The sequence below is a fragment of the Sebastes umbrosus genome, chromosome 13 (assembly GCF_015220745.1).
Source record: "Sebastes umbrosus isolate fSebUmb1 chromosome 13, fSebUmb1.pri, whole genome shotgun sequence".
Classification (NCBI taxonomy): Eukaryota; Metazoa; Chordata; class Actinopteri; order Perciformes; family Sebastidae; genus Sebastes; species Sebastes umbrosus.
In genome coordinates, this window is record NC_051281.1 from 22,705,032 (window position 1) to 22,731,315 (window position 26,284).

Here is a 26,284-nt window from a genome sequence, read left to right on the forward strand (position 1 = left end):
CACCATCCTGAACTACTTCAGCAGTATAAGATTGAAAATAAAAATGTGTTGAGCAAAAATAGAGAGCTTCTTCCTAGTGCTGCAGTTCTCTGGGTGAAACTTGCAGAAACTGCTGCAGTCATCTCAAATAGTACCTGTACATTTGGTCGCTGAGTTCCCAGCAAGCAGAACACACACAAACAACAATTCACAAACAAGCACGCACACACACACACACACAAGGCAGAATTAATATGGATCATACTGTTCCCAAAGGTCCTAATCAATTGGGCCAACTCAGCGAGATGTACAGTTTAGCCAAGGCTCTGTACCCTTATCTGCAGCAGTATCCCATTACAGCAAAACTTTCTGTGCCATGTATTGTCCTTTGCTGGTCTCCGTGTTCATCTCCACCTCTCAGAAGAATTTGCTCCTCCCCATCACAGGGAGCATCTATCCACATCTCTTTATAAAAGTCTGCCCCGGACTCAGGATCTTAGTTTCAACTTCAGTTTCTGTTCATTGCCTCCTTCCTTCACTGATCTCCCCATTCTTCCTTCTTTTTTCATTTTCCCAAAAGAGGTAAAAGAGAGCTGCAGGGGGAGGAGGAACATTCAGAAAGAATTGCTATTAAAATCTTTTCTCATAAACACACTAGTGTTATGGGTGTTGCACACTTACTCATGTAATTCAATTTATCTGTTTATTTATTTATATGCTGCATCTGGGGAGCCACCAACTGTGGAAATAAATAAGCAAAGGACGCACTGAATTTAATTTAGATTTACCCTGGGAAAACATTGGAAACCACTGTACAATGGACCATTTAGTTTCGGGAGGGGGGGTGCTAGGGCGCCTTATACCAAAAATGTCGAGGAGGCCAATGTAAGATTTATTGTTTGTCTGCTACAGTACCAAATGTATAGTTTCCTTAATTATTGACACTGTTGTTCAGTAAAATATTAACCTAGTGAGTAGGTGCATTAATAAATTGCCATGGATTACTATTAACTGGACGAGTTAAAGGTGCTAAATGTGAGATTGAGAGATTTTCTTCTGCCACCATACAGCTCTCAACATGGCGACAGCTGAGTCGGCAGCTCATAGCTAACGGTGAAAACAAAGGCAACAGTGCTGACAGAGCTAACAGTGTTAACCTGGTGGGGAACCTGAAGGTGGGCATTATGCTTCCACGACAACGCCGTTGGTCAGGACAGCGTTATCATCTTTAACCGCCGTATTAAAGTAGCGCAGAGCGGCGGCCTGTGAGCAAGGTTGCGCCCGAAATTCCATATTAACATGCTGTTCAGTATGCTAAAACAGTATGGGAGATATCTTAGTGTGTCCGAAACCTTAGTATGGAACCAAGAGTACGTGAATTGCATACTATTTCCGGTGAAATATTACAGTATGAAATGCTGGACACTACAGCGTAATAAATATCCCACAATGCAATGCAGTAGTGACGACAACGTTCATAATGGATGTTGACGGACAGCTCTGTAACATTAATAACGCTTCACTTTAACTGTAAGTATAAGATTTCACATTTCCAGGCGTAATATATATTTTAAATTAATTAAGACTTTGATTCTCACAAACCGTCTTTTTGATCACATGAGATTGGCACGGGTTACCATGGTTACAGGTCTCCAACCGGCAAGGAGGCTCTCAGGTAGTGACGACGTAAATTACTGTTCCGTGCGTCCGAAAAGATACATACTACTGTTTATTCACACAAAAGTATGTTGAACGATTGTACACCTATTGAGTATGTAGTGCATAGACATATGAGCGAACATGCACTAAAAGGCACGCGCGTCCGGCCCGGCGATGTCAACAAAGCAAGGAGAAGCTTGGATTACAACACACACACAGAGGGAGAGCGACTTCGTGCTCTGCTCAGGTAGACATTACTCCTCTATATCTTTACAAAGCAAATAGTTGTTTGCTGCTATATTAATGTTCTAGATATCACATAAAGCACCTTTAACACATTGGACCTTCAGTCTGGTCAATACATAGGATCAATAAAGCACACATGTCCATGCAAGAGCTCAGGAACAGAGCACTTACCAGAAAAAATCTATTCTCTACTGATTATTGATTTTAGGTGTTGCTGTATCATAGAAGAGGAATAGCTCTCTTCTGTATAAGTGCGCACATGCCAATATCATGCATTACATACACATTTGTGTATTTAAATGCACCCAGCATATTTATCTCTGTCAATGTACTGAAAGTGGTTATAATCAATAGTTTGTAGCAACGATTGATCACGACTTGTAGCCTATGTGAAAGGCAAGCTATCACTTGTGGTAATGAACCTGCTAGGAGAGTACACATGTGCCAGGGGGACACAAACAAGGCTCCTAATGAATGCTAATGTTGCTTTGCATCTGCCAGATGTGTGATTAGGCAACTTTGTTAACAAGTTTGTGTGGTAAAAAAGTCAGTTATTCCAGGTTTAAGTGTTAAAGGATAACTATTTCCCAGTGAGTGTGCGTGTGTGAGAAAATGCCTCTGTGTTTCTCTTTATGCCACAGTGAATGGTTGATAAATCAAAACTACTGCTTCGCTTGCCACAGATGAGATTTAGTGTATGGTGGTGTAACAATGGAGCCGAGACTAATGTGTTTTGCCTTGAGACCCATTCAGGTGACCTGCCGCTGCTTCCCCCCTCCATTCAAGCCAATTTCAGGCTCGGCTGAGCTGGGGAGCTTTTCGTCCGGGATTTCCACAGCTTTCCTGACCAACGCTGAGAGCAGAAGAAAAGCTGGGAAGAAAAGCGAACGCTGACCACTGGCATTAGACCAAATTCAGTCATAGCCACATGTCAGTCGGAGCATGGGGAGAAGATAAAACAGTCAGCATCAAAATGGCCTCAGAAGACATGCGGCTGGAGAATACAGCGTGGAGTGAAAAGGAGCTGGAAGGAAAAGCATTTAAAATAAGCAAAGAGGGACAAAAGAAAGAAAACCTCTGGATAATGACATTACTTACTATTGCGCTCAGTATTAATACCTCCATGAGAACATACAAGACACTCAAGCTGTCATGACAGCTTGATTTCACAGCTGCAGGACCAGCTAAGTTCCCTCCAAGGCAGCTCCCTGCTGATAGAATGACGACAACTACACTTTGCTGAATGACTAACCCAGTGATTCTCAAAGTGGGGTCCGCGGACCCCCAGTGGCAACTCTGTCAGGGGGTCCATGAAATAATTTGCTATAAATTATAAAACTGTGCTGCATCATTAAAAAGTACATATCTACAGATGGGGACCATTTGTGCCAATAAAACAAGCATATTGTGCCCATTACGACCCACGTGAGCTTTGGGCCAATAGAAACTCTGATATGATTGTGACACATTACGTCAATCTGTCATGAATCACTTCACTCAGGGAGCAATGAGCTGTACCTGCTGCTACTTAGCTTAGCTTATTAGCCAGCTAGCTGGCTGGCGAGCATAGATAAACATTTTAATCAGTCCACATCGTCAATTGATGCTAAGCCCAAACTAGCTAAATTAAGAAAATATGACCACAGTTATATCAAGCAACAGCAGCGGGAGGCCAAAATCCGACGTGTCTGCAAACAAAGCCATGAAGCCAGCCAAGCTAAAGCAACATCCGATTACAATACACCCAGAATATCAGGGCAAAACAAAGTGGCATTAACATGATTCAAATTGAAATGTGTTTCTGTTTATCATTATCATACAGGTCTGAAAGGTTTTAGAATACAAATAGTTCCAATGGCACATAAGAGTACAAATAGTTAGTAAGCATGAAAATGTTCTCCCCTTTAAGGGGTCCCTGGCCCCAAAAAGTTTGAGAACTCCTGGACTAACCCATCTGGAGGTTGGACCCTGATCTGTTCGATATGTGCAACCATAAAGTTCTTCTTTTTCAAGCTGCCCTGCAAGTAAGCGAACAAAGCACTGGATCCGATTGGAAAGAGGCAGCTAAAGGTTGGATATTATCCTTACAGCCCTTTAACAATTGATCCTCCAGCTGCACCCGAACAACTTTGAAATCACTGATATGGCAGAACAAACAAAAAAACAATCTCTCTCAAGCATTCTGGTCATTTAAACATTTTAGGATAGGCCTTCATAAAAAGCACAAGCTCAAGTTATTGACTCTGAGAGGCATGCGAATACTCGTTTTCCCACCGTGTAATTCCTCTGAACTCTCTGATCAGTCTTGTGAAAGTGCCTCGGAGACATGCAAAAATAGAGTACGGATATCTTCGAGACTAGCCAACGGAACAAAAGGGAGGTGATGAACAGCCGCCTACAAAAATGCTGCCCACACACACTCGCCTGAAAAATTAAAAATGAAAAATTTTCAAAAAAGCATAGGTAGAAATCTCAAAACATGAGTGGTCCCTGTCATACAGTACATACTAACCCATTTGCCCTCCACATTCCCTCACAGTCTTGGTTGGGTTCCCCCGGCCTTGGGTCAGTCCAGCCGTAATACCCAGGGGTGGAAGAGCTGAGAGCGAGTTAGCAGGGTCACCCTCTCCTCTCATTAGCTGGGTAATGAGCCATGCCATGGAGCTGCTGTAAAGCCACACAGCCTGTAAACCATGAATAGCTACCTCCGACACCCGAAACAACTGCGGATACCATTAATACTGTTTCGGTATACTATACTTGGACTATATAGCATTCATCTGTGTGCCTTTGGGTCCAGGTCTTGTGAGAACATCCTTAGCCTGGTGGTTAGGGCTAATGCCATGCAGTAAATCACAAAATCCCAGGCGGAACCTTTATTGGAAGTCATTTCCCTCTCTTTCCCCATGTTCCCTAAGGCTAAAATTCCAAATAAAGTAATGAAAATAATGAATTTAAACATTAAAAAAACGTGAAAAAAACAAAACACTGTGTAACATTTAGGGGGAACCATAGGCACAAATGGAATATATCATTAATTAGTATATTTTCTTTAGTGTATAATCACTTCAAAATAAGAATCGTTGTGTTTTTGTTACCTTAGAATGCGCCGATTATATCTACATATGGAGTGGGTCCTCTTCACGGAGCCGACCGCAGGTTTCTACAGTACCCCAGAATGGACAAACCAAACATTGGCTCTATATAGGGCCATTCATGTTTTTGCGTTTTTGCATTGGCCACCGTAGTTCTCCTATATGCTTGACACATGGGAGAAGTTTCAGTTGGTTGCTGCAACTTCACCGCTAGATGGCATCAGATCCTACACACTGCACCTTTAAGTGTATTCAAGTATCATGTATGTGTTAAACAAACAGCACTGGAAGACACACATCTTCATCTGCTTGGTCCATACATGTCCAACATCTGTGTGGATATTTACTATAAAACAGAGCTAGTCAGCGAAATGTACCTGTGCCTTGTACAAAATTGTTACCATTTTACCAATAGCTTAACTAAGACATTCACTTGAGTGCAAAATCTGAAAACAAAATTTTGTCCAAACACTTTTAAATGACTGCTTAACATTCCTTGGTATGCCTCCCTTTTAGCCTTCCTTTCCATTCTTTGTTTTTGCAGTTTTGTTTGCAGGAATGCTATACTCAATGGGAGAGTTTACTAAAGGTATAGAGTAACAATCTGAGCAAAATGAATGTGCGATTGCTGCCAGGTACAAATAAGCCAAAAAAAAAAAAATAATAATAATAATATATAATAAAATAATTTTATACACAGGTATGTTCTGACCATTTTTGTGTGTGTGTTTTAGAACATGGCAGGGACATGGCACAGTGCCTGGAGTGTCTTCCAATAGAAAACTGAAGGTGACATTCAAGAGATAAGAACACATTGTATTGGGATTCTCCAAGGGGTGCGCTCTTCTGTTCTCTGCTCCCTCTGTCTCCGTCGCCTTTCTTCTCCTCCACTAAATCCCCAAATAAGTCCTTGGTCCATTAAATCATGTAAATGGAGGACAGGCTTCTAGTTTAACTCATAAATAATTAAATCCTTGGTGGGGAACCATAAAAGTCATACACTCTGTAACGCATTTGATCAAACTAAATTCTCCTTAACAAAAATGTATATTCAATGCTGAGTGCCTTCTGAAATCCTGTCGCACAGAGCAGACAGAATGCACATGTACAAACACGCCACCCTACGCGTACACACACATGCACATATCGATATTGAAAAGAATGAGTTGTGATTTGGAGAGACGAGCCCTTATTGTGTCACTGTTGCCACGGTGACACTGTATGTTCCTGTCACAGCTGTGGAACAGTGACTACTCATCCTAAACCTCATTTACACCCAAAGCAAACATCCATCTTCCCTCTCCTGCTGTTCTCCCTTCTCTCCCTCCCCTCCCCATGTGTTTATCTCTTCCTCCACCCTTATCGCTCACTCCATCTCCCTCACCCGCCTCCCCCTCCTCCTGTTTGATCTCTCGCAGTCAACGCCAGATCTTGCTCTGTTCGACTGACAAATATGGAACGAGAGGGTAGACGCAACTCAACTGACAACCGCACACTGTCACTGCCATGCTTCTCTCCACGCCGGCTTTGACAAGCCTGACACACTGGGGGCAGCAATCTGATTACCTCTGTGCCGCATCACACCCTCTGTCTGTTGGCCTGTGGAACTCCCCACAGTGTTTCTTTATGGATGTTCATCTGGTAGAGAGCCCTCCCTCACAACAACGTCTGTTAAACTGATAATATATTGGGAATCTGAGAGAGTAGTCATCCATCATGATCCATCATACCGCAAATGATGCCCACATAGACCTCTACGGCACAAAGAGGCACACAATTATAAACACACACACCCATTCGTCTGCTCCAGCCATAAATCCTTGAGTAATAACAAATCATAATTCAAATGTTGCGTGCGTAGGCCTTGCACTAGATGGCAGTATGGTTAGATAGTACAAGCTATGAAGCAGAGCAGTCCACTTTATCATTTCTGAGGCTTTCAACTAAACCTCACACGGTCAGATAATCTGGAGATCTTATATTTACAGCGACAATTATCCTTGAGCATGTGCAGAGGAAATCCTTTCCAAAGGCCATTGTGGGTCTGGCTCTAAAATAGCGAGGGACAGAGGCTACTGGGTACAAGCATGAACAGAGTACAAAGGATCAGACACCTTGAGAAATCGTCTGGAGCATGGCCAGGCCAGGAAATGAAAGGAATGCATTTGTATGTACGTCCTCTCATGAATAGCTGATGGGTTCATCTTCCCTTCCCGCTAAAATAGAGCCCAATTAATACTGTGTTTTTGAGACTAATACAAATATTGGTACTGAAGAGTTTAAATAACCAGATAATGATATGTTGGCTAATATCAATTCTTTAAATGGACTTTATGTAACCTTTTACACATATAAAGCGCTTTTTTATTACCAATGTGTGAACAGGTTGTAACCTAACCTAAAAAATTTGACCACCACAACTCAGACTCAAACACAAACTCCACGGAAGCACAACAAAGTTATATCTAGTGAAGCTCGTCTTGCAGAACAGGAATGTGGCTGAAGTCGGGCAAACACAGCAGAGCCAGTGCGAAGAGTGTGTACGTGGGAAGTGAGTGGTGAAGCAAGAGAGAGAGAGAGGCGGCGAGTGTGTGAGAAAACGAGCCAACAGCGGAGCAGAAGAGAATTAGTTTCGCTTTGAGAATATCAAGGTAATGTACAGTGGTTCAAGTTGCAGTTGCAGTTTGTGCAAAAAATCCATTCATGGAGGGAGCTTCATTTGGTAAACTTACATTACTGCCAAGCATTTGAAATATATAGTGATATTGTGCTTTTAGCTAGCTAATGTTGCTAACGTTAAGCAACCTGATGCCTGTCAATCAGTCTTGTGTGTGTCGGTAGTGCGCGCACAAGCGCAAGCAACAGGACGCTGACTGCCGTTGACTTAACGGCCACAGGGGTCACTGTTAAAAAGCAATTTCTGATTAGTCCCTTTAACATTAACACATAAAATAAACTAACATTTTTGATAAGGATTTCTTAAATTTGAAAGTTGAAAAAAAAACTGTTAACAGGCTGAAAACCAGTTTCACTGCCCACTCAGGTTGAGATTTATGTCTGTTTGTCCTGTAATAACACCCAACAGTGATGTCACGGCGTACTGACCACACTAGAGTACACTTGTACATCACTGCAGCAAGGTGAGAAAGTAAACTACTGGAGGCCAGCAAGAATAGAAGAAGCTGCTGTTAAGTTGCTCTTTCAGGAATTGTGACCAAGATACAATGTGGGTTTATTTGTCAGATAAATAATAAACTTGTTTTTGGTAAACGGACATGGTCATATTTCACTGTTTGTAAAATTGTATTATCTCAAACATATCTGGCATTTTCGTGCTCCTCGTTATTCGACCCTGATATCTACAATATCTGCAATAACCTAATATCGGCTCATATATTTGCCTGGCCAATTTATCAACCGAGCTCTAATCTAAAAATAGACCTATCACAAAGTTAGTGCCTGTGTATAATACAGTATGTGACTCCAGGTATCTGCACTCAGGGTGCCGGCTTGTACTGTAGGTCATTTCTGTGTTTCTATTTTCTGGTCATAACAAACAGTAAAACAAGATCGACAAAGAAACACCAAAATTGAAATGTTATCACAGAGGTTCCTCATTTTGGCGGCAACATTGGAGAAACCAACAAGAGTGAGCTAGATTTTGAAATTATGCAACCAAAAAACCCAGCTCAGTGTTGCCAACTCTTTTCCAATGAAAGTAACCTTTAGCCTTTAGCGTCAAAAGACGTTAAATCTAGCGAGAAAGTCGCCAAGTCGGCAAGACTGACAGTCAGGCCTCCCTCCAAAGCCACTCCCCCAAAATTATCATTATGAATGGAAACAACAATAATGGCTGTTGTTTGTACTCACAGCTGTCAAGCTAGCAGCTTGAGGAAGACTCAATGAGTGCATGGGCAGAGTGCGCGCAGTTAGGCAGGTAGGTAGACAGGCAGGTAGGCAGGACGGGCTTAAGACAGTCCTGTGACAGACAGAGACACTGGATTTTTCTCTTTTTTTTCTCAGAGCATTTGATTTATTGATTACTTTTGAAATGTAAAGAGAATATCAACAAATATAACAACAAATGTTTGTGAAATACATTATCTACCCAAGCTTTAAGGACCAAAAGTCAGAGAGGAAAGCATTACTGTGCCCGTAGAGCACATGTGTCTGCTCACACACACCAAACACTCACACAGCTACACCCCTCTCCTCTTTGCTCATAAGAATCTGCCAGACTTTGAAGGAGAGCAGGAGAAAATGTCAAAGGACAGAGTGAGAGGTCTCAGGGCTCAATGTGCAAAGGATTCAAATGTCGGTTTGTCTGCATGCAATATGTAAACAGACTGTAGATGAAGGCAAGGTAGCTACGCTTTTAGCTTTTCCCGCTCTCTCTCCCCAGCTTTCTACTTGCTCCTTTTTAACAATTTCCCAAACGTGTTCCTCATGACTCATCCTCCTGGCCTGAGGACCTGTTTGATTGCCAGACATTTCCACTTTCACACAAACAGAAATGCAAAAATTTGGGTGTACGCAAAAACGCACACGTACACACAGATTTATCACCACTGACAATTCATATCCATACACACACACAGATACACACAAACACACATTATCATCATCATCAGTGCCCTTAGGGGTAAACACCTTTCTATTTGGTTGATATCTACCGGCACAGGATAAACATTTCCCCCTCTCCCTGCACCTCCCCTTGGTCCTGCAGACATTGCTCTGTGGGCAGGAATGATTTGTTGGATGGAGATGGGCCATCAGTCTCTCCCATCATCAAAAACCCACCGACCTGTAACACCACCGATGAAGATAGAGCAATAACGGGCAGCAACAATGTCCAATAGACAAACTTGTTGTATCAAATCACATGCAGCTATTGGCCCCTTCTTGTTGTCTTCCTCTGATTGACAAAGGGTGCTTCTTGGTGGCACTTTGACATTTTAGATGTATTGTAGGACTGTCTGTGCTTTTATGGTCACTGCCAGCTGAGGTTACATTGCAAGTTAATGCAAAAAAAGAAAAAAAGGAGACAACATCCCCTGGATTTATCCTTGGAAAAGAACAAAGACTAATGAGAAAAGAGTAAAAATGTCACCCTCTTCAGAATAAATGTGGCATTCCATTAATGGTTTCTCCAAAGTTGCTGTCTAGCATGCATGACTCACTGCCGTTCCTAGCCTGATAATTATCCAGCAATTTAGCAACCAAACACATTCTGTCGATATGCTGAGTCCCTAATTCAACAAGAGATTGAATTGAACCATTTTACCTACAAATCACTAAAACAAATACATGGCTGTGCTGTTGTCATTTGCTCGCACGATAATCTTTTAAAATAGCTTTTGAAAAAAAAAAAAAACGTAAAGCAAAATCTACAAGCCAAAATCCAAATTTAAATTCCTAACTTTCCATCTAAAACCATACTTTAAATCTATGCTTCCTGGCCAAAATTCCGCTTTTACAATTTCATGTGTTTCAGATTTTTAAACAAGGTATAATAACCAGTTGGTAACTTCCGATTCTGGAAAGTGAAGCCAGTGCTGAAGTGCCTTGAACTTGCATTCTACCTAACAGCCAGCAGTGGGCGACTCCTCTGGTTGCAAAAAGAAGCCTGATTGTATAGAAGTCTATGAGAAAATGAAGCTCTTCTCACTTGATTTATTACCCCAGTAAACATTGTAAACATGAGTTTATGGTCTCAATCACTAGTTTCAAGTCTTCTTCAATACAGCATGATGTTCATTTAGTAAATTATGGTCCCATTTAGAGTCAAGCAGAGCATAAAGCAGGGTATGCTTTAGGACGTGGTGACGGTAGATGGCGACGGACGAATTTGAGGCTTCAAAACCATAGTCCACACATCAATGGGTGATGTCATGGTGACTACGTCCACTTCTTATATAGTCTATGATAATAAATTAAAATACAGTGGAAACCGCTTACAGTGATCCCGTCTGTCTGGGTCAAATTGATCACTATAAGCGGATAATTATTATAACCAAATTTTTGCAGTTGTGCATCATTTCTAATGCAGATTACCACCTAATGAGTAATGAAACGGACCGCTTGACTATTTACTGGCTCGCTGCCAATATTTCTGCCTCTTCCCTCACCAAGAGGCTTTGCCGTTTCTGGTTGGCTCTGCAGTGCGAGCGTGCGTGCGTGTAGAACGGCGCCCCTTGGCCACGGCTCCTTGCTCTCTCACCCGGTAGCGGCATGGAGGGAGACGGGCACTGGTCTGAATGTGTGCCGCAGAGCCGGTTGAGGATCGGAAAAAGTTTCCCTTTGGGGGCATTACGTGGCCAGGCATTATCAATCCACTTGACAAGGGTGCTTTTCCCATGCGCATTTGTTTTTCATGCAGAGATGACTTTCCTTTTCCCGTTTTGATATCAATGTACACGCACTATCAGCCTCAGGTATCCAGCCGGAGAGCAGATGGTCAGCGAGGCAAAGTATTCAACTAAAGTTGGTCTAACATATTTTTGAAAATGTTTTTCCATATGTTTTTATGTATGAAAAAAAACGAAAATGAATACTGTAAGCGGTCTACATGATTACTACAAGCAAATTATTTCAACAGCGTTTGTTGCACTATAAGCGGTTTCCACTGTAATGTATGTCCTCTGATAAGAGCACAAGAAATCCTGGACTGTGCATTAGAATTATAAACTAGCATGTAATTCCTGGTAGGGTTTTAATGACTTAAAAGCACTCACATATATACAGTAAGTCAGACAAAAGACATACAGTACGTTATTTTGATTTGTGAGTTGTGTCGTAACCAATTTCAGACAATATGCTTTGAGACTAACTCCCACATTAGCATCTCCCACCTTTATCCGTCGGAGGGGGTGCTTATTGACTCTGATCAACGCAAGCATTCATGCTTAATCTTCGTAAAAATGCATTCGTTTCGACTGTGCTATCGCAGTATTAGCAGTGCACAACCAAAATCAACCAGTTTCTGCTGCACTGTATAAATGTTTTAAAATGACATTTCATGAGCAGTTCAGCACTCTCCCAAGATCCACATCAGCTATGAACAGAAACACACCTGGGAGTGTGATGACCTGAGTGACCTGTGAGTGTGTGAGTGTGTGTGTGTGTGTGTGTGTGTGTGTGTGTGTGTGTGTGTGTGGGTGTGTGTGTGTGTGTGTGTGTGTGTGTGTGTGTGTGTGTGTGTATGGGACGGGAGGGGGGGTGTCTACTTCCTCCCTTCACTTCTGCTTTCCTCTGCTGTCTACCTTTCTCCTGTCCCAGGCTTCATTTCATTAAAAAATTCGAGCAAGCCTAATTTCACGCAATAAACGTATTATCCTAATCAACATTGATGAGTGGAGCATGCACTGGCGCACACATGCATATATCTGTGTGTGTGTGTGTGTGTGTGTGTGTGTGTGGGTGTGTGATTTCCTACTTCTTCTGTGCTCCTGCCTCATCATCAGTTTGGTAGAATAAGCTGGTTGTTCATTAGCTGCAGCACTTCTTACTCTCACTCCCCTAATTATTAATGTACACGTGAGTGTGTATGCACTTGCACCTGTGTGTGTATGGGTCCGTATGTGTTTGTGTGTGTGTGCGTGTGTGTGTGTGTGTGTGTGTGTGTGTGTGTGTGTGTTGAAAGCAAATAACTTAAATTCCTGTTCCTCAGGCTGTGATTACAAGGCATGGATTTCTGAACTGTTTCACTTGCCAACAGCTCACGTCACGCAACACTAAAGCAACCAGACGTTACAGCACAGCGAGCTAACACTCATTTGCTTGATCACAGTGCAACTATCCAACAAGCCTCTGTGCAGCTTCTCCTGACGTTTCAAGCTTTGGCTCTTAGATGGAAAAACCAAATCAAGACAAATGGTCCGTCGAGGTTGACAGATGCAAGTCATTCCCCCGAAAGGTGGGACTGTAATCAGCATACAAACGATGACAGATGTTTTCAGCTACATGCCTTATTATTGATGATGTCATTATCAAATCAGCAGACAAGGGCAGAAACAGTAGTGCTGCTGCTGCTGCTGCTTCACACACACACACACACACACACTCTCACACACACACACACACACACACACACACACACACACACACACACACACACACACACCTGGCTATGGCGACAGTCAAGGAGAAGTAGCTTATATGCATGGAGTGATGGGTGGAAATGTCAAACAGCCCTGATGACAACATGATGACAACCAAAAAGTGTTGCCTGGTAACTCCATCCAATGTAGGCAATAATGGAGCAGATATTTGTGGGTGGGTTGGAGAGGAGGAAAATGACATTTTAACATTACCAACTTTATTAAAGGTGCTAAATTCATTATCCAGAGCATTAATATAGCATCAAACAACTATTTGCTATGTAAAGATATAGAGGAGTAAGCCTATGCAGAGCTTTGGTGACATCGCCGGGCCAGCCGTGTGCGCTTTTATTACATGTCTGTTTTCTGCTCTGCTCTTATACGGTGGTTACAGCTGATAACGTCGTCCCAATCTCTGTCAGCTCTTTCACCATTGTTTGAACTGTTAGTGCTGTACCATCGTTAGCTGCGTGCCTCCGACTCGTCGTCGCCATGTTGAGAGCTGTTGGGAGGCAATAGAAATGCTCCCAATCCCATATTTAGCACCTCTAAGTTGAAAAGGTAAAAGCTGTAGCATTCCATTTCCTGTCAAGTACAGCCATATAGAACCTACATGTATTTACTCTGGGTATCTTACAGTATTTCATAATAATTGTAAAATACTGTTAAATATTCATCCTTTGCATGTTATTAACTGTTAACAAAACAGTAGATAACTGTAATTTATCAGCATAACACAGTATTTTCTGTCAAGCGGTGGAAATACGCACTATCATCGCTTTACAAGTCCAGTCACTATCCATTGACATCGTACTGATGATTGTAGGCTAATGTTTCTGTTATGATGATAACACTTTTTTTATCAGTCAAACTGCTCATAGCCTACTACTCAGATTTCAGTGACAAGACGTGACTGGCTATTTACATAGCAGCAGCTAAAAAAAACGATTTGGCCTCTCAGGTGTGTAGCTCTTTATGCGTTATGACTCATAGGTATTTCCCTTTCTATATTCATCCACTGACGCTTCAGTACTCACAGGGCTTTAAACAGGATGCTGCTGACCTATTATACTTAAAAGTGGAATGAATTCCCAAGATGGGTCAATCAAACTTTTGGCTGACTGAACAACATTGTTAATAAAAGCAGGGAATGGTTTAAGAGAGGAAGCTTGCAGCCTGGAGTCAAAGATCAGGAGAGCTGTATATGGAGATCTACAAGATGTCTTTATGTCACTAGCTGGAGCACGATCATAGAACATGGGGTTGATTCGTTTCACGGAGTTGTCCACAGGGAGGGTGTCAATAATAGCCTATTTTATGGGTGAGAATTGCAATTCTACAATTATTGAAAATATAAACAAATGCTTTCTATTTCGAAATGTTCAATTGTATATCGACCGCCATCCATTCAAGCAGATTCTGTCAGGCCAAGCTCACCCAAAAAGCACCCTGAGCACCATCTCTTCATTTCTAGCACCATCTGCTGCAACCCTCCAACATCGCAGATCCAATTACACTCTGCACGTGTCATACCCCATAGCATTCATTCAATCCAATAGCCTTGGTTGAATGCAGGTAAATAGATCAATAAATGTGTAGATCAATAACGGCAGAACACATTGGCTGAAATGCAATCTTAGAACCCACCGGCTATTGTCTGATGATGATTTAGCTTTTTATTTGCTTGGAAACTACTGCTACTACTTGTGAAACAATCTGGTCGTACACGTTATCTCTCAACTTCAACTCCGGTCTCGCGTCTAAAGCTTCTAATCAGACTGTAAACAATGAGCAGCACACGGAAGAAGAAGTCTTGGCCCGGGTATCCGCTGGCTACACCGGAACCCCAGAAATATAGCCCCTTGCGCCCAGAGGCTTATCCGTCATCAGACTATTAGCCGATGGGTTCCAAGATTGTGTTAAAATCAGAAGGTCGACAGTACTGTATAATGGACGCCACATAGAACATGACATTGCCAACATACATAGAAAATAATTTGAAGAATGCTTCACTATCATCATGCATAATTGTGCCGTTCAGGCGGGCCTTGTTGCTCAAAGCTCGGCTGCACATGTGAATTCTCATGTTAATGTGACACGTACGCACCGAACACACACATACAATGAAGACGGCGCTGGCACACCTGCAACCACTCACGTCCTTCATGGGTAAAAGCAAAACACAATGGCGTGTAAGGTGAGCTGACATGTTTGATTGGTTCTCCTACTGATATTTCTGACACACACGGAGCATGACGGGGAGTGGGATGTTAGGGTAAGATAAACTGTCACCAGCTACTTTCAAAAACATTTTCTCCACAGTAGCTACAAATTTCAGCGTGACAGTGAATGCAACCGTGATTAGCTCACTTAGCCAATAAATGCCACTAATTATGCCGCCAACAATGTACATTATCCCCCGTATTGTGTGTAACTTGTGTATAGCATCCCCCGCTTTCCACCATAAACACACACACATCGCTTATTTCACTTCACACAATACCGAGGCAAAAATGCTATGATTTGCATGAACTCGCTCTCTGATTCGTTTATTTGGCTTCAATTTGTTATTCCATTATTTCCAATTAATTTGAACACAGCAACTGTCTGTGTGTTCGACCAACTGTGAAGAAAAAAGAATTAAAAAATGTCTCAGGGGAGAGAATACACACATGGCTTTTATGTGTCAAACTCTCTCAATCTAAATATTGATTGATATCCATCCCCACACTCACTGAAACACACACTGTTTTTGAGATGAGAAAAATACTATTATCAGTACATGGTCATTTTTTTTTTCCTTGTTAAAGAGCTTGTCATGGTCACATTAAGGACAAATAACAAACATTACCAACTCAATGAAGTCATTCATCAAACAGCGGGCAAAAAAATGATTCATCACATACACTGTAATTGGTTTCTCATCCCTCTCAGCCCACTTGTGTATTTCTTATAGAAAGGTTGGCCATGTCATTGGGCTTTTGCCAAATGTTTGCAGAGGCTTTCTCTTGTGGGAGGGTGATCACAATCTGTGGTCTATTTATATTCGGTCTCCGTATCCGTGATTGAAGCACCTGTAAAATAGGCAATTTTACAGTCACTGCGCCTAATCACTCAGCTGTGGGTGGGAAATAACCTGCCCAGGCAGGCTGAGACCTGCCAGCCGGCTATGAGTGCACGCCGTTTATGTGTGCATGTGTGTGTGTGTGTGTGTGTGCAAACCTCTTTATGTCAGTGATCTTATATAGATTAATTAATTTACGTTAAAGTATTGCACCAACATGAACTGACCAGGGGCTTTAATTTGAGGTGTTTCTCTCTCACTCTCTGTGACCATATTCAAAAAACAATTTCCCTATAGAAGCTCATCTGCAACTGCACTTCATTTGCATTTGATGAGAGCAACTGGTTCACCCGTCGAGCAGTGACAAGCACCGAGGCCTCGTGTGTGTGCAAGTGCCAGCTTTTTCACACAACAGGGTTTTGCTTTATTAAAGCTAATTGCCCACTTACTCAACCCTCTGGAGAAAAAAACAAAAACAAAAAGGTGAGAATGAAGAAATTACTCAGAGCCCTGCCCACATGTGGGCACGTATTACAACCCTGTCACTCTTCCCAGGGTGGCAACAGAAAGAGCTCAGCTTTTGAATAAAGCGTCGCAGCAAACAACGAGCAGCGGATAAATCAGCAAGTACTCCAGATCACGTGGAGAGACAATGCATGGGTAACACTTTATAATAACCATCATTTATAAATGGTAAATTGATAGTTAATCAAGCTTAGTTATGTTATTGTTAACACACAATGAAATGATAATTAATAGTGTTTACAAAGTATTAGTAATGCTTACATTAGTTTGTGTAATATGAAATAATTAGTTTATAAATCATATATTGTATCATAGCTGAGAGGAGACGATAACAATTACATTCTGATTACAATAGTAAAGTATTTAATGACATAACATTTGATATACTATATTTAAGTGTTTTTAAAATAATTTTCTTAATTAATTTGAATTGAGTATTTGTTAATGATTACCAAATGGTTTGTAAACTATTAAGAAATCATTTGTAATTATTACATAGATAGATGGACCAGAAACCAATTATAAATATGAAGTAGTTAAATATTAACTATCTATCTAAATGGTGTTTATAGATGCTTTACAAAGTATTTATTAACCATTTAACAAGGCAATATAATGATCAGTTGCAACTTTATAGTTGCCATCCAAATAAAGATTATAGACCGTTTACAAACCAAATTATTAACCGTTAACAAAGTGTTACAAATATCTATCTTTGTAATGTTTATAGATGTTTTACAAACTATTTCTTAAAGGTTTAAAAATCATTTGGTTATCATTAACAAATATAATATATAAAAATGTTATGTTTGCAACAATAAACTGTTAAAATAACATTACATAGCAACACATTATTATATAATTAAAACATTATGCATTGAAACATAACGAATTATAACATTACTAATAATAAGTAAACAGTAATAATTAAAATTTCATGGTCAACAGTAAAATAACAATTAACTTAATTTTAGTTAACTATCAATTTACCATTTATAAATGATATGTGTACTTTTGCTATTGTTATTCTTACTGTACTGGAATACTTAGTGTCCTTGTATTCTTGCCACGTGCTACTGTGATTAATAAAAAGCCAATTATGTAAATCAAATCGATTGAGACCTTACAAATTTCAAAGAATTTATGCACGGGGTGTCCATGTCTACAGGATGAAACATGCACAGTCAACTGTTTTAACATTGCACAAGGAAGAAAGAAAAAAACTGTGACATGCCCGGCGCTGAAGCTCTATATCCTTAACATGATGTGACAAAAAAAGGCAGCTGTATTGTAGTGTTTTACCAAGCTGCCAAGCACAAGGAGGGAATGAAACGCATGGAGTCCAAAGTGATCACCCTTGCGGAACATCTCTGTGAACAATGCTGTAGTTGATCAGAATCAGCATGTGGTATGTACTCGGTACAGTAACACCGCCAAAAATATAGGAAAAAGGGTCGGTTACCAAATCATAACAACCAACCATCCGAAAATGATCAGATATCAAAACTACAGATAAAAGCGCTACTGTTCACTGCAACATATTGAAACAATTCAAATAGAACTCTTGAGGTTATATTCTCAACATGGGAAGTTGCCCTGTTATCTTTTCAAAATGAGCAAATTACTTTGTGGTTGTTTTTGCATTTCAACATAATGTTTAGGAACAAGAAAAGATATTAAAAATAGTAATAATAATAAATAGTGGGTCATTCAAATGAACAGCTTAAAGGCACCAAATGTAACAACCGGAGTCGAATGTTAACATTTTGATCAACCAGCCATGGTGTCTAAGCCTGGCAATGCCATGTCACAAATGTAGCTTTGCTCAGTGTAGTCTGGCATGGCCATGGTTGAATTAGCTTGAGAGAAACAGAATTATGTGTACTGTAAGAGGTGATTGACAGTCCTCTTCTTCAGTATAAAAAAAATCCCAAACTGTTCGAGACTTAACTGAAAGCACTCAAACCACTTGTAAAAGAGGGATAGTTTGGGTGTTTTGAAGTGGGGTTGAATGAGGTACTTATCCTTAGTCAGTGTATTACCTACAATAGATGGAGGTCAGTACGCCTCCATATTTTGGAGAAGCAGACAGGAGTTACTTCACAGAAGCAATGTACTGCTGCGGATGGGGGGCAGTAGCAAAAAGTATTTTAGCCTGCTAAAAAACTCAGTACCAGTTTAAATGTACGCTATATTTAGAATATTTTCACGGCTTCACCTTGCCGTTATACAGTCCTTCCCGACGAGGAACTGAAGCCGTTGTATCTATTTATTCTCTCGCCAAAGCCACCAGACTCCATTGAAAATAACAGCTTTACGTCGCAAAAAAACCAACAGTTTTTCTGCTCTGGTTGCTTTGGTGAGAGCATAGATAACATAGACTATAGTCTCACGACAAGTTAAACTGGCAAAATGATTCTAAATATAGTGTACACTTAAACTGATATTGATTATTTTAGGTGGCTAAAATACGTTTTGCTGCTGGCCCCGTCCGCAGCACTGTATTGCTTTGCTTCCGTGCAGTAACTGCTGTCTGTTTCTCCAAACTGGGGGCACGCCGACCGTCATCTACTGCAGGTAATACACCGACTATGGATAAGTACCTCATACAACCTCACTTCAAAACACCCAAACTATCCCTATAGTATCCCTTTCTGATTTTTAATCCAGAAGAACAACAAACCTTCATTGTCTAACCACCTTGTCTAATTTTCCACCACAGTGAGTTTCTCAGGTGAAAATTAGGCCTTGCAGGTGGGTAGGTAATAATAGTTAGCAAGGCTTGTGGGGTCGGTGAGGTTCTTCTTCTGAGATTGATTTGTAAGTTGTTGCATCTACTGTACATTTAATTTATGCAGTGAAAACTGAGCTTGCAAGCTGTAACTCCCTTGCACAAGGTAACCACTAACTCAGAGACAAATACCGTATATGCAAATGAAAGAGCTGTTCATATTCCCAGATAACGATTGCCCTTATAGATCTGAGCATGAACTTGTTTGGTCTCCAGACATAATTTGTATCGGCTTCTTACCTGTTTGAGCTTCTTCAAGTCTTCATCCAACTCAAGATTGTCCAAGATGACAGCCACAAAGAGACTGAGCAGAATCTGAAATGCAACCACAGGAGTGCATAAGAACATATATCAAGACATATCTTGAGAAAGCTTCCTGTGACCGAAATGTCTAATTAACCTTTTGTGACCCACAATAGACCAGTTTTTGTCTTTTTTAGAAGGGTGCGGGGGTTCTTTAGGGGGATATATAGCAGGTCGACAGTAGATGTCACATAGAAGTGGTGTACATCATCTGAAAGCTGGGAACCTGAAGATTAATTTGAGATGCAGATCAGCACTGTGTGTCAAATTGTTCTAGTCAGAAATAAACATGAATTAATTAATTCATTAATTAAAATAAATTGTTAAAGTGTAAAAGGGTTTAGAACATTATGATCAACGCATATGAAGGCCATTCCCATGCTCTATTATGTCTCATGAGTTGTTGCAGCAATTTTTGGTTTGATACCATTTGTCACACAAATTTGGGGCTAAATTTAACCATTTCTTACCAATCAAGAATTGATAAATATGATCAATAATCCCTCCAAAATACCACATTAAGACACCAAGACCTTGAGGAACACCATAGAAAAAGCCATGTTGTGATTTGGTATCAAAAACCTTTTACATTTGGAGATTTCTGCAAGAATTGTATTTTTCGGCGATTAGATGGCGAGGGCTTCTGTTGTGTAAACTGCTCAGAAACCCGGGAAGGCCATACATCTTCTGAATGCTCTAGGCCTTTAGTTTGTGTTTGTAAAGTGTCATGAGGCTGTGATTATCGTAGATGTCACCACAGGTCATTTTATACAGTGAAGTCAAGTTTAAAAAAATGGTCTCACTGCAATGAAATGGCTATTATGGGGACTAACATCATCACACATTAATACAATTGGGGTCATTGGATCCACAGTAGTCTCACCTTTACATTGATATGATGTAATTCTAAGACAGTTTAGGGACCCCAGTTTGCAGAAATAATAAAATATAAAATTTTTGTATAGGTGGAAATAACACATTCATACTGCATTAAAAAAAACGCATGGTTTTGGTAAAAAAAATGCATGTGATTATCATAAAGTGGGCATGTCTGTAAAGGGGAGACTAGTGGGTACCCTTAGAACCCATTTTCTGGTGTCATATGATATTTGTACCTTTCTACCTGGCTCTAACACTCAGCCTGATACAGCCTCTGAAAGACAGTAAAGTCGGTTGGGCTCGCCTGGATTAAATAAATCAGTACCAGCAGATATAATAAGTGTGTGCGGGAATTGACTTTTTTCTTTTGAATTCGGGGGATTTGATTATCTGCAACACAACGGTGACAAAGCAAGCGGTGTGTGTGTGTGTTACCTTCTGCTCAGTGTGGGAACACCTTACAATATGTAAATGTCATTATCCCCATTACCATAAAAATAAGGCTTTTTCCAAAAGTACAAAGTCTGCTGAGTAATTACATTTATTGCTTGTTCTGTTCTGGAAGACATCCTGTCTGTCTGGGGTTGAAGTGTGAGTCATCCGCAGACTGTCTGTGTTGTCTGAACGCTCCCCGTATTAGAAGGCCAAACACTGAAATGTCAGCACTTCTTACGCTTGCAAGTCTGATTAACTATGATTAGATGTACCACTTGAGAGAACGCTGAAGGGGCGGGGGGTACTAATCAAGTGCATTAAGAAAACAATTCATGCATCCTTTTTGCCACTTATTTTCACCATCCTGCTTTTACTGACCACAATACCAGAATAAGAGTGTGAATAGAGTACTGCACTAAAAGACCACTTAACCACAACGCTAAAAACTCAACAGTCTCTTCAGCTTATTTGACTCATTTGAAACAGCACAGTAAGTTCCTCACCAGGGTAGCGAACAGATGGTAGAGGATGAAGTAAATGGCCACTACCGGAGCCCACATATGACCCACAGACACCAGAGTCTGGTCCATGACGTCTACCCAGCCCTCCTGGGTTAGGATTTGGAACATGGACATGAATGCCTAGAGGGAGAAGAGCACAGGATGAGATAAAGTGAAAGAGGCAAAAGGCTAGAGAGGGCAACCGAGTACACAAGCGGAAGCGGTGGAGAGAGGGAAAGAAAGACAAAAACAGGGAGGGAATTACACAGAGAAACGGACAGATCTGACATTTTGAAACATGCTTTTTCACCGGAGCGCAAATATCACACAGCCGATGCGCATTTCCCCTTCTGACCATACCTAGCGATTGTGAGATTGTTAAATATAAGCCAGAGAAAGAACAAAGGAAGTGAGGAGACAGACATCTTTTTTTGTTTTACTCTGTCCTGCTGTCCTCTCCTCTACTTGGCAGAGGTCAGATAAAAGTGTAGAGAACAGCCAGCTGCAACACTGTGGCCCCTGGAGTCAAATGGCACGCCTGCGCCTCCTCCTTAGCGTCTCACCTTCAGACAGCGCCCCCTCGGCACCCCCTCCCTCCCTCCTACCACAACCCACGTCACTGCAGATAAAGATAACCCCAGCAACAGGTCTGCCCGTAGGGGAGACAGCCAAACATCATTAACCATGATGTGATGCGCGTCTGTGTGCATACATGTGGGTGTGTGAGGCACAAGCAATACGGAGAGAGAAAACGAGAGCGAGGACGCGGCATACAAGTGGCATCTGTTTACGAGCAACCCCTCGTGTCCCGCTGTGCCTGGGATCAGTGAAATCTTAGAGGGGAGAGGATGGAAATATGTGGCTAATGAGAGAGAAAGAAGCTCATGAGCACTTAGAAATCAAAGGAGGTACCACATCTGTCGACCCGTCGTGCAACCCATCGTCAACATCTGCAGGCCTCCCCGTTGCTTGTCTGAGGTGTCCTTCTGGAGCTGCTCATATGCATTTCTAAATTTGCATGCAGTGTATTTCACACACTACCTGTATCTTCTGGCTTTAATTGTATTTCATGTTTGCCTGAGAGCAAATGATTTGAACATTAAGGCATATTCAGAAAAAGTGTGTTTGGAGCAGCTGAGTCAAGTCTGCTTCATTTGTGCAGGTGAAAACAATACTATTCAAAATCAGGTGTCTGTTATTGAATAACTGCTGATAATGCTGGCTAAATAAATAAACTCAGTGCAGCATTTGTGAGTATAAGGGAGATACATTGATATCTGATAACCAGCAGTCACTCACAGGAAGCCTAGCATAATACAATGAATAAAGAGAGAAAACGTCAGCCTACAGTGGTGCTCATAGCTGACTATTTATTCATCTATTCTTACCTGCTACGACACCCAATTCAACTGTTATCAGGCCATTAAATGTCATCGCTCGCTACTGTGGGTCAGTAGGGCCCTTCTACACTGTAAAAGTGAAAGCGAAACATAAAAGCAACAACACGTAAAACTGTATGAAATGTTACGTTTTGAACACAAACAAAACAGCATCTTTAGGTTTAGGCTAGGGATGCAACGATCCGACTTTTTCAGTCCCGATACCGATACCTGGGCCTTGGGTATCGGCCGATACCGAGTACCGATCCAATACCAGTATTTAATTTATAAACTGTATGCCTCACTGTGTGGAAGTGACTGGGATCATTCTTTTATGTGTAAAGCAACAACAGGCTTGACTTAAACATCACTTTTTCTAACTTTGTAAAACTAAATGTAACAAATAAATACATAGATATACATTTCCTTATTGTTATTTATCATTAAAATAATAAATAGTACACCAGCAACTTGGTAAAGAAAAATCAGGAATTAATAGGAATTACAACTTAAACAGGAATTCAAATTCCAGTATATATAATGTATATAGTGTATAAATATAGAATTGAATTGAATAGATCGGGAGCGGCACAGTAGTGCAGTGGTTAGCACTGTCGCCTCACAGCAAGAGGGTCAAAGGTTCAAGGCAAAAGGACACCCAAAGGCAAAGGCAACAAAACCACTTAGTTAACTTTAAGAAAAAAACATTGTGTTTTGGCTTGAAAATAACTACGCTTCTAAAGTGAAAGTGAAACTAAACGCTTGTGAACACAAAGACGTCGATGGTTTCACGCGGGATGCGAACCCCAGTCTCCAGGATGAATGCCAAGGTAAAAACCCTGTGTTTTGTGTTCAATCCATCGCCCCCATCCTCCAGACTTCTGCTTTTGCTCCTGTCTAATTACTACAAATACAACAGTCGGTAGAGGTTGGTCTTGTCTTCTTTTATTCATTCTTTCAGCGATCGACCATGTGAATAGATGACAAAACCTACCATCGGGTGTAGCAGGGCCGTACTGACTCACATATATGAGGCTTATAACTACTGACAATGCCCCATTTAATGACCTGATAACAGTCTTATTGGCTGACTATGAACACAGACAAGCCAATTACAGTAAAGAGCATAGCAAATGTAACCCTGATTGGAATAGAATATATTTAGACTCCTGATGACAGATTTCCAAAAATCTGTTCCATAAATCAGCCATTTGTGCTTAAAGCATGTGACTCAGGGTGACTTTTTAACAAGTTGTGATTCATTTATTCACAGTTTACCTAAAATAACACATACAAAATGCATCTAAGAAATAGGCTGAAGGCATGATCACACCCACAGAAGCTATCTTAAATAGATTGCTTGCGGGTTTTTTCTTTCTTAATAATATATAGAGATTGCCCTCTTGGTGACAGGGTGAGTGCAAGTGGTTCCTTACCCTGGGGAATGTGGTAAAGCGGTCCAGCTCCTCCACAAAGCAGAACATCTGCAGGCTGATGGCCGACATGACGATGAGGAGGCTTGCTGTGAACACCACCAGGCTGCCCAGTTTTTTCCCCGGACCAAATATCTTGTACACAAAGTCCTCCAGAGCTGGGGAAATCTTAATCAAACGCACAACACGCAGCACCTGAGGGGGGAAGAAAAACACACATTTCTACTGTAAGGTTGCTGTGGAACAGTAGTTTTATAAACCAAAGGAACAGAGAGGTAGCATTTTAAAGATGGTTCAAAAATAAATATCAAAGTTCTAAAAGAAAACATAGTAGCACATTGATTAGATATTGATTACAAAAACAGGGCATTGATCTTGACCCAGTGGTAAAGGTGCAGTGATACTGTGCTCTGTCAACTGGCTTCCCTAAATTGCTTGTGGTGACAACAACCCCCAAAAGGTAATGCATACTGGTCAGGCTTTGATTGGGGGTACAGAAGAGTGGCTATTGATCGAGCTCGGCACTGATGCCCGTGGCCAAAGACTTTTCTTTAGATCCATCTCTAAGCCAAATGAATGGCTCCCTCCCATTCCCAGGATACACAGCAAAATAACGGAGCCGAACATGGGATGCCGGTCTAAAAGGGAACCTACAGTAAACAAATACAGTAATAAAACTCACAGCATGATGACAGATAGGATGGGAGGACACTATACCTTCTAGTCCTGACAGACCATGATGATGACCACTATCCATTTTACACCAGATGCAAGCTCTGGGGCTAAGAGCAAACCATAAGAGGATAGGTTCACAGAGGATATGAGGTTAGAACTTTTTCGGGCTGACCCCTCTTAGTCAATTCGTCGACTAATTGGTCGTTTTGGTCTTAGTCGACTAAGATTTCTTTAGTTGATTAGTCTTTTGTTTATGCTTTTTTCATGCTGAATGACTTATTTCTAACAAACTAATGAGCACATCTCTGGTAAAAGAGATTTAAAGTGTTGCTTTTGTGGGATTTCTTTTGTGGAGAAACTCAGTTTTACAGACCTGCTGATTAAATCAACTAATTGATTTGCTGACAAAATCGTATGAGTGTTAATTAGGGCTGTGTATTGGCAAGAATCTGGCGATACCGCACGTATCATGATACTGGGGTAACGATTCAATATATTGTGATGTATTGCAATATCGTAAGCAAGGCGATATATTGTGATTTTTTTTATTAAATTTTAGGAAGACTGTGATAGTATTGAGAACACACCAGAAATACACCATTTTAGAATAGAAAAAACCCACAAATGTCTACTGCATGCAAAAAGTACATGTTTTTTTCCCCAAACTGTATGGGATAAGCATAAACTGGGCTGTCTGTAGAGGGGAGACTTGTGGATACCCATAGAACCCATTTTCGTTCACATATCTTGAGGTCAGAGGCAAAGGCACCCCTGTGAAAATCTTAGAATTTAGTTGCATATCTGCAATCGAACAAACAAATGTGACTGTTTCAATAGAAAAGCATATCTCGACTAATCATGCAGACGAGAGATGATCAATGAACAACCTTGAATGAAAATGCTTTGATGTGCAAAATTAATTACTTATACGAGGGGTTATCCGAACCACGGTTCACGCTCAAGGCCAGATCTGGAGAAGGAAACACAATAAATAACAGAATGTTGTTGCATGGCTGAATCGAAACCTTGTGTTTTTTTCCACAAAGAGTATATTGTGTGTCGGCTACCAACGATTAACTATAAACGACACTCAGAGAATGGCTCTCCAGCTGTGCCGCCTGTGTGTGCTTCTGGCTCTAGCCTCATGCAAGACAAAGCAATGCTTAACATAAAATTGAATTGCATAATGTGTCACATTGTCGCCGTCACAGATATCCCATCC

The 26,284-nt window shown here is 41.0% G+C and overlaps 1 protein-coding gene across 18 annotated transcripts in view; it reads right to left on the reverse strand.

Annotated features, from left to right (window-relative positions):
- Positions 1-26,284, reverse strand: part of nalcn (sodium leak channel, non-selective) — a 100,848-nt gene that overhangs the window by 26,884 nt on the left and 47,680 nt on the right. For all 18 annotated transcript variants that reach the window (XR_005209559.1, XM_037789655.1, XM_037789656.1 and 15 more), the window contains 3 exons: positions 24,391-24,582; positions 21,579-21,716; positions 19,699-19,773 (listed from right to left, as the gene is read on the reverse strand). Coding sequence is in view for 17 of the 18 variants with exons in the window: in XM_037789655.1 (XP_037645583.1) it covers positions 19,699-19,773; positions 21,579-21,716; positions 24,391-24,582 (405 nt within the window). In the remaining variant the exon portion in view is untranslated. The remainder of the gene's footprint in view (positions 1-19,698; positions 19,774-21,578; positions 21,717-24,390; positions 24,583-26,284) is intronic.